At 35.9% G+C, this 13,927-nt stretch overlaps 1 protein-coding gene across 2 annotated transcripts in view; it reads right to left on the bottom strand.

Moving 5' to 3' along the window:
- Positions 1 to 13,927, bottom strand: part of CACNA2D3 (calcium voltage-gated channel auxiliary subunit alpha2delta 3) — a 394,699-nt gene that overhangs the window by 70,030 nt on the left and 310,742 nt on the right. For both annotated transcript variants that reach the window (XM_066195341.1, XM_066195342.1), the window contains 3 exons: positions 12,712 to 12,807; positions 11,443 to 11,564; positions 10,792 to 10,872 (listed from right to left, as the gene is read on the bottom strand). In XM_066195341.1, coding sequence (XP_066051438.1) covers positions 10,792 to 10,872; positions 11,443 to 11,564; positions 12,712 to 12,807 — 299 coding nt within the window. The remainder of the gene's footprint in view (positions 1 to 10,791; positions 10,873 to 11,442; positions 11,565 to 12,711; positions 12,808 to 13,927) is intronic.

Genomic DNA, 13,927 nt, shown 5'->3' with positions numbered 1-13,927 from the left:
TACATAGTAGGGGAGAGAGGAGAGAGCTGAGAAAATTCTGAAGGAAGAAATGCTACAGTGCTTTTTATACAAGCCCCAAAAGGAGTAGACAGACCATACCTGAAGACTCTGCTGATATCCCGGTGGCTTACAGGCTTGTTGCAGATATTTCTGAAGCCCCTTATTCACAAATCCTCACACAAGTGCTCCATTTTGCAAATGCCATGAGTGCAGGTGCAACTCCCATCACAGTGCTGCCCTTCAGCAGGAGGATTGTGGAGTTGCATGTTCACGTCTTCCCTCTCAGAGGGAACATTCAGCTGGATTCACCCAAGGGTCCAGCCTTACTCTCTGCAGAGCTGTATCGCCATCAGAGGAAATCAGAGCCAAAACCATATGAAAGCCAACAGAGATCAGGAAGCCCAATCACATTTTCCAGGACTGGATAAAAAACATTTTAGGCTATTTGTGACAGATATCTCATCCATCTCCTGACTGTCCCCAGTGACAGGGATAAAGACCTGTCCAGGTAGCCAATGCACAAATCAAGAATGTTTATAGTATTGAGGAAAAAAGCCATGGAACAATCTGCAGTAAGGGCAAGGGGAAGCTGTGTTGTGGCATTTGGAGATCTGCACTCTCCTTCCAACACATGTATTTCAAAATGAATCTCTGTAGCTGTTCTAGTAACAGCCTCAACTGAGTAATGGGCTCTATGGCAGGAGTCACGTAACCCTTGCTCTTATCTACTTTGTAATAATTGCAACCTAAATATTAAAGCTCATTCCTGCATCTGCAGTTACTTTTATGTCCAGAGAAAATTAAGCATCTCACTCTTAATCTAAAACCAGCAGATATGGAAAACAATCAATTACTGTCTGTTCTTTTTTTTTTTTTCTTTTTCCTTTTTTTAAACTGCTAAGTACTTCATATCATTATTAGGCTCTGTTCAATCTTCTCTGTCCTGAACTAAATAAAACAAGCTGTTTCAATTTTTTCCTGCAAGACCACATTCTCCAAAATTTTTCCACCTTCGTTCCTTGGACCCTTTTCAATTCTTATCCATTTTGTTTAAAATGTGGTACCCTAGACAGGGAACATTGCTTCAGCTGAGACATCAGCAGTGCAACATTTTTAGAATATTTATATTTTTTACAATATCCTAACATGAAGAATATTTGTATTCAAGCACTTTAATCTGATCTCTTGATGTTTACTTTTTTTCCCTTGTAAATATTTGGTGAAGCTTAATGAATAATCTAATCTACTTTCAGAACTAAGCCATTAAAATATGTAAATCTACAATTTTTACTCTTTTATCCATTTACTGCCATGACATTTTGCAAAGCAAAACACAGTTTTTCAGGTACAGAAGACAGAAGGATGACAGGATTGGATCTTATCGCCCATTGGCCCAAAAATGAGTTTGGGATCATGCCAAATTGTTGTTTTTCCACAGTGACGACCTAAAATGAGCACAGTTGTACTCAAAGTGTAGATCCTGAGATGAAAACTAATAAACTTCCAACCTCCAGAGAGATTTTACCCTCACTGTTTCTAACAGGCTCAGGCACAGCAGAACAGCATCCATCACAAATCATTTCACATTTCTGATATTTTCATGCAAAAGAAAAACAAGAATTGACTTGATATTTCCTAGTCAGGAATAAACCAGAACATATTCCTAGTCCTTTAAAAAACAATTCTAGGACCAAAAACCTTTCAGGCTTTCCTCGTATCATCATTTGCATATTTGAAGAAAAAAAAAAAAAAAAAAAAAAAAGAAGGAAAAAAAGAAAAAGGTGAGGAAGAGCCAAAGAAGGGCAAAACAACATTTAAAGAAACTTATTCTGAGTCACACTGAAGATGCTTTGGGGATTTTCATATGCACAGAAGGCTGTAAATTGATATGGAGTTCTGCCAGAAAGCAAAGTATTAAATATTTCCATTAGTTCCCTCTATTGTGGGAACAGAGCAAGCCAACCCATGCAAAATCTGACGCTGTACTTTCTAAAATGCTGCTCACCAAAGGAAAAAAACAAAAAAACAAGCAAACAAACAAACAAAAAATCACAGGGAAATATTTCATTTAACATTCATAAGTCTGTATATCATAGATATCATGGTAAAAGTGTTTGCAATTTAAAAATTCAGTTCTTTCTAATGATAAGGTAATAGCAGAAAATGAACAGAGAAAAGTATTGATTCAATTATTTAATAAAGGTAAAGTATTTATTTTTCAGTAGAGGAAACAGAATTTTCAATTAGTGATAAACAGAGATAAAAGCCACAATTTGTTGTCTATAAAAATATTGACTACAACAAGTAGAAGAATGAATATAGGGAATCCCCACAGAAATGTCCTTAATTTATAAAGCTTAGCAATGGACATCTGCCACTGAAATTATTTGTCTGCACAGATTTATTTTTCAGATAAAGGATCCGGAGAAAGCTTTGTTGTCCTTCCAGCCATCTCATGAGAGTATTATAGTAAGCACAGTATTTTTTTCTAATCTCTGTGAAAAACACTCTTCCCCTTCAAAGTCAACAAAATATCAGGACTCTGCAAGGCATTTGCAAAGACAGGGAAAGCACACAGGTTGTTGCATTCCTGGCCTTTATATACAGGCTCACTATATGGCTTTATTTACAGAAAAAAACTTTCTAAAATTTCATTTTAGAACAAAAATTGAAGACTATAATACATCCATGTTCTTTACAGAAAATGGCCAAAAGCATCTCTACTGAAAGACACAAAGTTTAAACTGAAACATAATTGCTTGCCATATTTGTCTTTCCATTGAGAGCTTGCAAAAAGTCAATCAAAATTCAGATTCATTATTCTCTAGTAATACAATGTCCAAACAAAATCTGGATCCCTCTTCTTGAATATTAAAGCAGCACATTTAATGACACTACACATAGCTTATCTCTCATGAACAATTAACAGGAAAATAACAACCATTACAACAATTTACTTTTGCTACCCAATTAAACAATTAAATCTCCTTGCTGCCCAGGAGACAAGGACACACAGGCTTTAGTCAAGCATCCAAAAAGGATGCCTACTTTTAATTCTTGGATCTTTTAATTTGGCCAAAAGTGGCATAGCAACCACAATCTTCAGTCTTGGTATGTCCTGAGTTTATATTACCTGAAATGTGGCTGTATGTTCCCCAGATCAGGGGGGAAACAGGCAGCAACACCAGCCACACTAAACCACAACAGGGGAGGTGGTGTAGGAATCAGAAGCCCACAGTAGACAAACCAACAAATCCAAACTTGACACCTCTCGCCAGTGGAAGCTGTGGTTGCTCTCTCATACTGATTGCAGAGGGATCCCTGCAGGTTTTAGGGCTGTGTACATGACGTGCCCAACATTTTTGCAAAAGCTGTCATCCTCATTTCAAGACAAAATACTTGAGAAAACATCGTTGATGTTTGGAAATCTAGTCCACTGAAGGGAAAATAAACTAATCAGTCCTCAATATTTAAAATGATAGCAACGTATTCATATTTATGACTGCAGCTTCAACTTTGCACAGCATTATTTGAAGTTATCCAAAGGACCCACAGCTCTTCTGCTGCCTTGCTCTGCTTGATTTGCAATCAGGGATTTGTTTTGCTGGCAGCAGAATTCCTTAGCAAAATGCCCTTAGAATCTGATTGCTGTTAGATCACAAGGATCTTCCTGCTCCACAAATTACACAGAACTAAAACCCAACCAATCAACCAACAAATCCCAACAGCAAAGCAGAAGAGGAGAAGCAAAAAGCAGATACTCTATGCCATTTACTATATGTATTAATATTAAACATGTTGGGATACATCTGTCAAAGTCCTGGATTCTCCAAGAAAACTGGTGAGAAAACCCCAAGAATTAGATAAATAGAGGTTAAATTCTCATGTTAACACCAGCAGGGAATTACCTCAAAAAAGCAAAAGCACTATTACTCTATTCCACACACTTATTCTGTATGGTGAAATGAACTGAGAACAAATGCAAATGAATGTAAATGTCTGAATTGTGAATATGTCACTGACTTCAGCTTTCCTGTTCAGCCAATGGAAAGAGACGACTTTGCCACGTGCTCCAAAGCATCCACTGGAGGAGTTGACTTCTCTCCACACTTTTCCTCCAAACCACCTTTCCCAAGCAATGGCTCCCAACATGTGAGTTGCTTAATGTTAGGCTGTACAAATACACATCTCAGTTTTCCTAAAGCCGGAAACATTAGTCTGTATACCAATACTAGATTTATGAATACAAAAACAATATTCCAAAAGAAAATGAAACTAGAAAAACATAAAGTCGTGGTTTTCTACCAAAACATGAAAAACATTTTGAGGGATCTGCTAAATGCTACTGCTGAATATAATATTCTGTGGCTTATAATGGGGAGTAAAGATTAGGTAAATCACTCTTTTGCCTGACAAGAAAAACATCTATTTTAGAATGCCTCAAAAATTTGGTTGGTGTTTCATTATGATGACATATTCATTTTCCCCTAGGCCTTCATATTAAAATGCAATTTTATAGATGGCATCATAAATTTTAAGGACTGTATATGGCACTGACATTTGCCTGAATGTTCTTAATAATGATATGAAAGCAATACATGTGAGAAAAAAAAAGAAAAAAACGTCCAAGAAGAACAGAGCAGATGTATTTGCTCTATGTGCTACTGTAACATTAGCAGATTTCAGTATTTCTGCAACTTTTACAGTACCTGTCACTTCTAGAAATATCAATAGTTCAAATTAATTTTGATTAAGTACTTGAGAGTCACTTTGTTAAAAGAGAGATGTGCATGCAAACCTGGGTTAAATTCACTTTAAAAAACCCCCTGGATTAAGTGTTGAGGTCACGTATATACAAATATTAACACACCACCAAAAAAAAAAAAAAAAAAAAAAAAAGGGAAAAGGGGGTGAATTGTGCCATAAAAGTACATATTTTCAGAAATAAGGTGCATATTTTCCTCCAGGAATTTTTAAAAGAATCTTCCATACTTAGAGCTTAGATCAGCAGAAGTCTCAGTTACTGGAAAACTGGCTTATTCACAAATTTTCATTTTAATTTGCTGTCCTGGAGAGTCTGATCTAAACAGGAAAAATGAATACCTGAAGTGTGACCAGCTTCAATATGAATGATTTCTATTCTAAAAGTAATATGAGATTTTAGATCTTTCCTAATTTCAAGGTACAGTTTGACTATATTAAACAGCAGGATCATCAGGGTCTCTTTCCTGTGGTCAGACTAGAATCATTCAAAGTTTTGTGCCATTTTTAAAACATCAGTGATTAAATTAAGTCTTGGCTACTTCTTAGCTTAGCTTATGGATATAAACCTAGGAGATGCTAAATCTTCAAGCTGATTCATTCAAAATACCTCCTGAGGCTTCTTAGCACGTTAGCACTTTGACTAGGAATATTTAACATGGAATAACTGAATTTATTGTTATACTTAAGTTGGGTTTTAAAGTTATATAAAAGGGAGAACAAAGAAAGTGATGGTTGAGGTCACTTGCAAAAAAATCTCTCTAACCAGGGTTTGAAAAAAAATCCTTAAATTTATATATGGGCTGGTTATAAAAATAAAGGATCAAGTTTAAAAAACTAAATACTGGAAAAGTTAAATACTGGATCATGGCATTACTTGGAAAAATTTCTTTGGGAGAATAAAACATAGTATTCTTGTTTGCATAGTGAGTATTTTTGGTAAGAGCATTTAAAATCCCACCGTCAGTAAACAGAAGAGGACTGCCTTTGCTTCAGTTTCAGTAACACCTCCTATACCTGATACAAAGGATTGCTTATTATATATTAAATATCATTCAGTTCATAATTACATATATATATATATATATATATATATGTGCAATTTCTCTTTTTATGCAGGTTCATAAAGGACAGAGTCAAGGCTATGGCAATGCTTAAATGCACATACCAGGCAATCACCCTTCTTTGACAGAAAATAACGGTAAACATGCCTTCATCCTCACAGAAGTGGAATACCTTCATTTCTCAATAATTTAGCTACAGTGAGCTTTACTTACTAAAGTATTTTAGTTAAGCTGACATAAAGCATTCAGGACTTCCTCATTTTCAGAAACTACAGTTCTGACATGCTGGTAAAGCTTTAAGACAAACAAATTCATCTACGACTGGATTTGAATTGAGAGGCCACAGAAGGGCACATGCAAAGAGGGCTCATTTAGTGTTTTCTATTTTCTAATTTTAACTTTGATAAATAGGAGGTCCAACACGAAACTGACCACATTAAAAAACAAATGGCAGAAAATACTTCCTTAGATATTCCTTCCTTGTACTTACGTACCATAGAAACAAAACCCTTTTGCAATTCCACATTTTCAACAATTGGTGGCAACAGTAATAAAACTTCACCTGTTTTTTTTATGTATCTACGTCTAATATAACACACCCAGAGAGGGTATGGACTCTCTACTTGGGAAGCATTTAAGATCTGACTGGACACAGTTCTGGGCAATCAGCTTCAGCTCACACTCTCTCAAGATCTACTCCACTAGGATTGGACTAGATGATTTTAAGAGATCAATTCCAGCCCCTAAAATTCATGTGTTTTACTGGTCTGCACAAAAAGAGGCAAAAAAAAGATTAAGGGAAATTGTAATTTCAACTTTACTAAGCAGTCTTGTATGAAAAAAAATGGACTATTTCTCCTCATCTTCAAATTCTGAATTTTCAGTGACTGTGAGACTAAAGACTTCCCCTGTGCATGATTTAATCCTTCATTCTTCTGACTGTGTCCAGAGCTTTTTACTGAGCCTGTTATGGACTTTTCCAATGAGGCCTAAAATTCAGGTTCTGCTCATTCAATGAAGAAAACTTAAAAGGACTCAACAATTTTCATCAGATATTTTCTTCAGCATTCTTTAATATTCTTTTGTTTCCCTAAGAAGATTATGTCAGTTCTGTTGCCTTTAATTAAACATACCAAGAGGCTAATTTTCATGTTTTCTGTGAACAGTGATGGCCTCTTTCAACAAGAGGGGGTTTTAAGGTCCTATATTGTACAGCAGCTTCTGAACTAAAATGCCTCGACAGCGAAGGCATTTTTGAGGGTTCACATATTTTGTGAACATTCTCAAAATCTCAAGAGAGTGCAATTTTTCAGTTTTTAGACCCTGACTTGCTCTCTGATGACTCTTGTTTGCTTGCTTCCTTCCCTGTATCTTGTCCAGAACTTTCTAGGTATGCAGTACCTTTAATAATTTTTTAAACAAAATCATACTGATGAAACTATCATCTCTTGCCAAAAAATGGAAATAAACATGTACACAGCATGTAAAAATCCTATGCTGCACCTACAAAGATGCCCATATGTTTGCTACTTGAAAGTTGACATCCAATTCATCACACAATCTCAAAGAATAAAAGACTGGAAGGCTGAATTGTACCAACATTTAGCAGAAATGTACTGCCCTTCACACAGTTCCATCTTCCCTTAATTTTAATAGCTAAATCACTATATCATTTTGGACATTCTATATTAGCTTCATCTTTCTCACCCAGAGGAATACTAATATTCTAGGAATCTCACTAATTTTAAAGACTGGGCTCATCTTATTTTTAGTTCTGGTGAAGAAGAAAAAAAAAAATCCACCATCTTTTACTCTTCACTTTGTAACTGGGGCAGTTTGAAAATGCTCAGCATTTCAATGTAATCTTGATACAGAAGACATGGCCGCAGAAAACACTCGGCTAAATTAAATTAAATTCAGCTAAAGTAATTTTGAACATAAATGTTTTCAAATCTAAAGAAAGCCCTGCCTGAAGTACTAATGTCATTTCCCTCCTCCACTAAACTGCACTCTGTATACACAGCAACAAATATGATGCTACTACATTTATATTAAAGATTTAATCTACACAACTTCAACAGAAATTTACATTCATTTAAGTAAAAAAAAAATAAAATCACAATCTCAATTTCAAGAAGCAGGAGAGAAAAAAAATTACATGGGCTTTTTGCCAAGAAGCAAAGACATTCTGACAGGGAACTGGTATTAGTAGGTACAGATGGTGAAACAGCAGCAACACTCAATCCCTCTGTAGTAACAGTCTGCAGACTCACTGATTTCAGGATTTTTTTGCCTATTTTATAGAGTTGAATCTTCGCTATTTGCAATAAGCCTTAGATTTTTATATAAAATCTGTTACAACTGATAGGTTCCTAAACAAAAAACACAAAACCTCAACAACAACAAACAAAAAAAATCCCACTACAAATGAACAACAAGAACAACAAACCCACTACAAATGAATAACAAACCCACTACAAATGAACAAAAACAACGACCCCAAAATAAAACAAAAACCCCAAAACGCAGTCTATGGATTTTGCAGTAAGAATTGGTTTTGTTCCTTTTTTCCCCTCTCATGGGCAGGAATAGCTCAGGTTTCCATTTTATAACAATGTTCTTGTTTCTTTCTGCCAGATTTAAACTCTTGTAGTGATCTGTAATAAACAACATTCTGGCACAGCTTAATTTTCAGTCAAATCCCTCTAGGGAAGAGAGCGATTTAACATGAAATGTGTATCCCATCCTGCTGCTTACTGTAATCTACTCAGACCAAATGGGGATAAGGAATACTTACTTCACACAAATTAAAATGAGATGTTTTGGCCAAATTTGAACTCCAATGGAGGTATTTGAAAACATTACCCATAATCTTACTTTAGTTTCCCAAGTCCAGCTAATAAAAACTTCAAGCTTCTCGCGTTTATCACTGCTCCAGTTTCTGCTTCCAAATCCATTTTGTTTAACACAGAATATTGTCAGCCTTATAATAAAACCTAAAAATTAAGCTAGATGCTGGTTACTTTCTTGAAAGTTTTCTGAGGGAAAGTAGGACTGACAAGTCACATTCATGATCTTAAGGAGAACAAGAATATTGCATCTACTTATTTGTCTCTGAGAGGCTGTATCTGGGTGAATGATACTTTTATAGAAAAAGGTTTGTACAGACCTAAGGTGTCTTCCTCCCAAAAAGAAAATCCCCTGAAAACATGCAACCATACAAGAGGGAAAGGAAAAATTATTCAAAACAAACTCTTAAAAATTCTTCACACTGTAAACAAAATCTCTAGCACGCAGTTTTTAAAGGTTACAGAACTAGAAATAAAAGACCACTGACATGCTTCAGAGTGTAGGTACACTGCTCTTATCTTTCATGGCATTATGCTTTTACAGATACCATAGAAAACTTCTACATGCTTTGGCATTAAAAAGCTTTCAGGACCCTGTGTTTATTTTAGATAGAAAGTATGCGACCCAAGCAATTTTAAATGTTCAATAATTACCAGAATTACTGGGGGAATGGAAGTACCACCTGCTTTTCTCTTTTGCAATTACTCAAAAACAAACAACCACAAAGCTTGTTGATGGTGTATTAGAAGTAATTATGTGTGATACCTTCTCAAAGTCAAAACCAAAATGCAAATACTCGTGAGAAAAGAATAAATATCAGGATGTCTATTAACCCTACACATTTTAGAGATGACGGAAAACTTAACGATGGAAATTTTGCTAACTCTAAATAACAGAGCATCTAGAAATAACATGTCAACTTTCTTCCCTGTACAGTGAAAACTCTCAATTGCACTTCAGCACTTTGCAGGTGCATTGGCATTAGTTTAAAAATGCTGTTTTATGCTTTAGCAGGAGTATGAAGCCAAAATTAAGATTTCATTAAATGTTATAGAAGCATTCAATAATTTCTGAAGAATGCATCCTGTGGATTGGAGTCAGAAAGCTGCTTTCCTACTGACCTCCTAAAATCTTTTCTTATCAGTGGAAATATTCTGTGTTTGACAAAACATATTTGAGATTTCCCATTTTTCTGGCACATTCTTGTTCTTTCAGTATTGTATTCACTGCATTTGTAATAGTATTTTAAATACAACTACCTTATTTTTATAAGGTAGTTCTTGATTTTGTGGTAGGTATCTAATTTTTCCTGAGCCAAGAGAGCTTGGTTTCTGGCAAAAAAATCAGAAGATTTCTCAATATTCTTTCCTTCTTCAAAGTCAGTAACCATTGGGAACTAGAGAAAAGTTGGTCAGATAAGCATCTGAACTTGAGTGAGGAATATCCAACAAATTTCAAAATTATATATTCAGTATCTCAAAATTACATATACAGTAATTTCAAAATTACTTACTCATATTTTTAACTCAGTGTGTTTTATCTCTATTCTGTAGTTGTCATACCTCACCTTTTAGTCTTTATGTACTGTTATACTCTTGGCTGATGGACAGTAGAGCTTTTTTATTTAATTTCTATGCTCTGAACAAATAACATCTCTGATAGTCTAGACAAAATCACCACATTGTATCCTGTTATAAATCAATCCTGTTATAGCACAAAATGTTCAGACTTGAAGCCTGTGTGGAAGATTTACACATCAGATAGTCTTTTCTTATATTTCTTTTTCCTTATCATAATATAATCTGATTTATGATGATATAGAATTGTGTCTACAAAAAATGCTTTACAGACAATGGCTATTTCCAAAAAAGTCAAACTCAATAGCTCACAAGGAGGTTTGAGAGCCAATTCAGAAAGGATCAAGTTCTTGGGGGGAGGAAGCATTAAATGGTCTCCACAGTTAGTCATCTAATTATATCTTCTAGGTGCAACTGCATCCTTCTCTCTCTCTTCCTAAAAGATTGGATATCTACACCTGCTACCCAAAAGAGAAAGCAAGGAACTCATAGACTGATTTTTAAAAATTAACAAAATGAATGCACTACAACAATTGTACCTGCAACCACTGGAGATTTCCTGTCATCCAGAAGCTGAATAGCAGTACTGGCTGTCACCACATTGCTCTTGTTGGCAGTTTCTGCAGGGTGCATTAAGGAAGAAAAGAAAATTGAAACAATCTATTGCAAAATATGTAAATTTAAGGGCTTTTTTTCCCACAATTTTAGATAACAGTCTATGTGGATGTAGTATTCAGAAAATAAAACAGGGAACATCACATATGCACAGAACATACTGGCACTGCCATTTTAAATTTCCCAGTTGCAAAAACCAAGCCTAAAACACTGAAATGAGTTGTCAGGTTTTGCCTCCCCTGCTAAAAGGGGCAGCGAAGGTCACAGCTGGTAGGGCTTCTCAAAAATGTGGACATTTACTCTGTTGGACTTGCCCCGCTTAAAATACTTGCTAAAATGTAGTTCTGCGTGTGCAGATATTCAATGAAAATTGTCACACCACATCCTGGGGTTTCCTCTTGCAGCCCCTTGAAAGACACAACTGGTCAAAGGACCAGTGAAGCAGCTGCAAATTTCAATGCCTATTTCAGATCAATATTTGAGATTAGCTACAAAGCCCACTCTGTAGTGACACACTTGGGATCCTTTCAGCATCATGCATGGTTCAAAATTTAAGGAATGGCAAAATTACAGACCTGTGCTGAATGGGATTGAGTAGACAAAGCTTCCAGGTATTTGTTCAGCCGCTCTTCTGTACCAGAGTGGAAAATGGTCAGCGTTAAAAATGTTCTCCTTATCTTCAGCTGTCAGGAAGTCTCTTGAGAAAAAGAGAGAAAGAAAACAATTGTTGTTTGTAGCACGGCTCACAACACAGGGCTAGTTTTTAGCTTTGAAAGACCAAAAAATGCAATCTTTTACAACAGAAAATGGTTTGGAGCAATTTTTCCAATAACACTTGTTCAACAAAGAAGTTAAATTTAGTTACTAATAATTATTTGTGACACACAATAACTTTTGTTGTGAAAGATATTAAAAGCACTAAAAAACGGTACCTCTAAATACCACTAAAACTGTTTTTGCTGATTTGTACAAATAAAAATGCTTAGTCTAAAAAGCCTTTTTCTTTCAGCACAATATAAGAAGTGTGAGCTGCACAAGGTGGAAAAGGCACTGGAGATTTGGTAGTGTGTTGCCACTGGCATTCACTCTTAGGTAGTGAAAAGAAAGGTAATTTCACAGTCTATGTTCAAAATACTATGTAGGGGGTGGCAGCAGACAGATAAATACTTTATTCTTTAAGAGTTTCAGGGAATGTTGACAGAAGAAAATATATGCCAAGTACCAGTATAATGTCCACTCTACTGTCCTGGTTTTCTGTCTGACAGTAACAAATTGTAGTGCTGTTGATGTCACCTACTTGTACAAGAATAGCTGTCCTCAGAAAAGCCCACAGAACTTTATATTCAATCATCTTAGTTTATCATAAATATCAAACACAGATTTTCTTTTATATGCATAATACATCCACTAGATTACATGTTCTCCAAGGAAAATGGAAAACTCTTCTATGATGAGGGCTCCTCATCACCCAGTCCAATTCTGCCATTCGGCTTTAGTTCAAAACCAAAAATATTTTCCACAACAATGATGCAAAGTCCCTGAAAAAGCCTGCAGGTGTTTGTTTTCAGGTGGTCTAGCAAAAGGTGTAGCATGTTCATAATGATGCTCTGAAGACAAGAGATGTGAGGCTGGGGGCGTGTGGGCAGAGGAAGCAAATTCATAGGCTACAGTGTAAAATAGTTCATTTTTCCAAATGTTCCAGCCAGAGAAATAAATTGAGGGATCCTCGGATACATTTCTAACTTGTTCTGTGTGGAGAAACAGTAGATGGGCTTTATAAAAAATAAACTAATTTTTTTTTCTCTCTTTTCTTATCTGGCTGCCAGGCAGAGTTTGTTACATACTGGTTGGTCAGCTGTTCTGGGCCCACAAACAGGTTGATACGAGAGAGTCCAGTCCGCGTCCCAAGGAAGGCAACTTCCACTCCCTTGTCAGAGTTTCTGAAACAGTGCAGAACATGAGCAGAGACAATGCTTCAGACAGTAAACAGACAAAGCTGCATCATTGTCTCAGAAAGCACAAGTGTATGCATTTTTTGAAAAAGATTATTGTAAGCACAGTTCCCATATTTATAGATTTACTTTAAAATACCTTGTTTTTTAAGTTTTAGTCATCTGGGTTTTGAATAGTATGCAATGTAGAAATGCTATTTAGACCAAGAATCCCTAAAAAGCTAAACACAATAAATTTGTAGGATTTGTAGGAAGGGATTGTATGGACTGAATAATAGAATAAAAACGTGTGGCATAGCTACACACAAATTGTTTAATAACCACTGACAAACAGTGATTCTGAGATGGGCAGGAGTTCCAGATCTTGCTCCCAGTCCATTCAACATTTCTGTGCTATATTTATGCTTCAAGTCATAGGTGTGACTACTTCTCAGGTAAGCAAACAAATTTAAAACAGGCAGCTGAGAGTCAAACTTTGCTGCCATCAGGACAGTCTTTAGCCTCTAGAACCTGGGAAAAAAAACGTGGCAGGCAGCTCAGACTGAACTCTTCTGCTGCACTATCAGTATCAAGCTATTTTAAAACTAATTCTTGTATGGCTGCAAGAACTTCAGTCCCATTACCACGAAACCAGGGACCAGAGCCATTTTATTGTTTCATTAATGAGACAGAATGAAACAAAGTCATAATCTGAAAGGGCTTCAAAAGTCTCCCACTGGCATCGTTCCACAGCTGTCCTCGTGTTTTGGATCTGTTGTTCTATTCTGTAGGATGACACCTTACACCTCTTGATGGCCACAGTATACTAGCATGAAACAATTTCTTATCTTTATCTTCTCAGAGCAGGCTGGACAACTCTTTAATGAACCAGATTTTATCATGTTGCTTTTATACATTCAGTAGGAGTACATGCTGTACAGCAACGTATTTTTTTATTCAACTTGTAGAAAATGGTTGAAATTCAGGAAAATCTAATCAGGATAATCCCCAGAACTGCCTTGCAACCACTGTATTTCATGCAAACTGCTAAGCTTAACATCTGTTTACCATAATATGGATAAAAACTTGTTACTTAACACCTTAATACATCATAGCATAAATGAATAAA

This window comes from Chamaea fasciata, unplaced genomic scaffold (genome assembly GCF_029207755.1).
Source record: "Chamaea fasciata isolate MVZ Bird 193981 ecotype frontalis unplaced genomic scaffold, bChaFas1.0.hap1 SCAF_13, whole genome shotgun sequence".
Lineage (NCBI taxonomy): Eukaryota > Metazoa > Chordata > Aves > Passeriformes > Sylviidae > Chamaea > Chamaea fasciata.
The sequence above is the reverse complement of the archived record's forward strand: the minus strand, read 5'-3'. Positions and strand labels throughout refer to the sequence as shown.